At 31.2% G+C, this 3,359-nt stretch overlaps 1 protein-coding gene across 1 annotated transcript; it reads left to right on the forward strand.

Annotated features, from left to right (window-relative positions):
- Positions 1 to 2,513: 2,513 nt before the first annotated feature.
- On the forward strand, positions 2,514 to 3,155 carry LOC105435546 (zinc finger protein 6-like). Its single transcript, NM_001308919.1, has one exon. The coding sequence runs from the start codon at positions 2,514 to 2,516 to the stop codon at positions 3,153 to 3,155; it is 642 nt and encodes a 213-aa protein (NP_001295848.1).
- The last annotated feature ends 204 nt before the right edge of the window (positions 3,156 to 3,359 follow it).

Here is a 3,359-nt window from a genome sequence, read left to right on the forward strand (position 1 = left end):
ACATAATTCAACTAATCAACTTATGAATACAAAATTTGATAAACTTAAATTGAAAAATAACTGCCATCATAATAAAACTTTTTCACGAGCACAAGGCAAGATATAAATTAACATTAACAATAAATAAAAATTAGGAACTTCAATCTAATAACAATTTTCAGTAGAATAATTAAAATCAATCCATTTTATTAGGTTTTATATAAATGAAAGAGGCATATGTTGATTGACCTTATTTTAATATTTAGCAAGCTTGACATGAAGCACATGAATACACTTCACTGATTGATTAAACTTTTTATTAACAATAAAAAATCTGTTTTTTATTCATCTGAAATCTAAAATTATTAGGACAAGTAGTAGTCATGAATCCTCAAGACCCAAATCAAAAAGTCCTTCACTTGAAGTATTTAAAAGAATTGTTGATTGAATAATTAATTCGTATAACCAATAATTAGTGTCAAAATTCATTGAATGTAACATTTAAATCAACATATATTAATATTTGTATAATAATAATTTCAGCTTGTATATGCCTAGAAAAACAATTTCAGTATGTACGTGTTGGTAATATATTCTTCAAATTAAACTATATATCTAGTTGTGAATGATTTTGGATTAAAGGATATAATTGATATTTAAAAATGACAAAAATAAGAAATAACATTATATAGATTGACAATCTTTGCCAAATGTGCAACAAGGCATGTGTTTATGCATGCCTCCACCAAAAGTAGCACTTTAAGCCTAAGGAAAAGAAAAGCCCAACCAATGTCGACAAGAAATCGATCGATACGTTTTTTTGGTCTGATTGGTTATCTAATTATCTTAAGACGACTCATAAACTAGGTCAACTTTAATTTTTTTTCTATAAAATATATTATTCTAAAATCATATAAAATAACAACTTAAGTCTTACTCACAAACTCTTTTAAGCTTTCGCAATCTTTCGTTGTTTGACAGACGAAATGTCTGTGATCGATAAATTTTTTATAAAACGTCACTTATTCTTTTCTTTAAACAAATTTATTGTTTGAGTCACCACACCAACATATATGTTTACTATGTAAAAAAACTTAACACATACATGTTAAAAAAAGAAACTTAGGTGCAAGTAGCTAGATCTATGCATTTTTTTTTTTCACGTTAGAAAAAGTATATAAGAAATTGATTTTTTGAGAAAATTTTTTTTGTGAGGTGACAATTTATGATTAAATAGTGGATGGACTAGTATTTTTTTTAGAAAATTATAAACTCTTTATTCTCTAAATATGTCCCAATAATAGTAAAGCTTTAAACTTTGAATATTGTCCCTATCACATCCATCACACACATTCTTCAATCACGGTAGAAACATCTATATATATATATATAAATAAAAGATATTCAATTTATGAAAATTTGTAATTCAGAAGAATTAAAATATCTTCCACTTAATTTTCTCCCATATCTACTTCCTCTCTAACTCTCTTGCATTCTCCCTACTCTCCTCTTTTGACTTCTCCTACTATGATTGACATATCATTACAAGACTTATATTAATATATTTCGAGTTGCATCTATCTTTTAGTTTTAGTTTTGAGTTAGCAACATATCAATATAAGAAATTTATAATAGATCTAATAAAATAAGGATCGATTTCTTAATTGATATCGACAATTTAAATTTGGATCGATTATGACACATCCTAATACTAAATTACTTAACCTATTCTTTAGTTCATTTCAAACTATTGTTTAAAAAATATATTTTTGTTAAGAAAGTGAAACCCACTTTTATTATTAAAAAAAAAAAGAAGAACTAGATTTAAAAACAAGAAATAAAATCATAAAAATGAAAAAAGAAAGGATATATATGAAGAGATGGATAGTATTAAAGAAGTGCAATCCTTTGTGTCCCAAAAATGTTTGTTGAGTTGTGTTCCCATATTACTTGACTTTCTTCTCATTTTATTTGGTTTGTTGTTCCCTCCTCTATCTCTTTCCCCACATTCTTAATTGAAAAAAAACAAATTGAGTGCACTAATATGCATGTGACTTTTATAAATATTTATTTTTATTTTTCTATATTATATATTTTATAACAAAAATGATTCATTCAAACAAATGTTATAGTCTATTTATGATAGATAGCAACAAAATACAATAAACTACCATATATATCTATAAGTTTATCGCAAGTATAATGGTAATATTTTTATTATATTTAAAAATATTTTGAATGGTTTTAATAATTTTTGGGCTCTCTAGAAAATATGAGTACGTCCATTTGTATGAATTCTTGTTAGATTTTTTTTGGGTGGAAATGTAGAAAGATAGATGCTAACACAAAATATTTTTTTTATTTTTGCAAGAAAACTCCATTTATTTTATTTTATTTGTTAAGCTATATATACCTCTACTCATGCATTAACCTCCCCTTGCATTTCCTACCTTCCTTCCTTTCTCTCTCTCACTCTTAACCCTTTTATTTTATTTTATTTTTTCTCTCTCTCTCTTATCATCTTCCATTTTTCCATGGCAGCTCTAGAAAACCATTACCAAACCAAACAAAACAACAATAATCCGGCCACCACTCGCTTAAAGCTTTTTGGGTTTGACGTTCAAGAAGATCTTGATCAAGACGATTCCACCCCCACCTCCTCCGACTCAGGCGCCGCCGTTCCATCCTCCGGCGACCGCAAATACGAGTGTCAGTACTGCTATAGAGAGTTTGCCAATTCCCAAGCTCTCGGCGGCCACCAAAATGCCCACAAGAAAGAGCGTCAACAGCTCAAACGCGCCCAGTTACAAGCTTCCCGAAACGCCGCCGTTTTTAGAAACCCCATCGTTGCTGCCTTTGCTCCTCCGCCTCACCTCCTTCCCTCCGCCGCCGTTACGGCTTCCTCTTCTTGGCCGGTTTATATCCCACGGGCTCCACCTCAATTTCAAGTGTCTCATGGTTGTGTGTTTACTCCGTCCTCGTCTTACGGCGGCGGCGGCGACGCTCCACCACCACCGTCGCCGCCGGATTTCTTTACGATGGGGTCTCGGTCAAGTCATGGGATGGTGGATGCTCCGATGTCGCTGAGTCGGTTTTCTAAAGTGGACGGTGGAACCGCGTTCGACGATGGACCCGGTTTGGATTTGCATCTTAGCCTCGCTCCGGCCGCCCCATGAAAATTAAAGTCTCCAACTTTTTTTAAAACAATTTATTTTTTTTCTTAGAAATTAATGGTTAGTGTTTTGCTCTTTAAGCCACTGGTTTTTTTTTTCCCTTTTTGTATTTGAGAAATAGATGAAGGAATTTAAGTTAGAGATTGAAACCAGATGGGCTAAGAAAAACAAAGATGAAAAAAAAGAAAAAGAAAATCTTGAACATGT

The sequence above is a fragment of the Cucumis sativus genome, chromosome 5, assembly GCF_000004075.3.
Source record: "Cucumis sativus cultivar 9930 chromosome 5, Cucumber_9930_V3, whole genome shotgun sequence".
NCBI lineage: Eukaryota > Viridiplantae > Streptophyta > Magnoliopsida > Cucurbitales > Cucurbitaceae > Cucumis > Cucumis sativus.

Bases quoted from the DNA above. Each gene is read 5' to 3' on its own strand.
- LOC105435546 (NM_001308919.1), top strand. From the start codon at position 2,514: ATGGCAGCTCTAGAAAACCATTACCAAACCAAACAAAACAACAATAAT.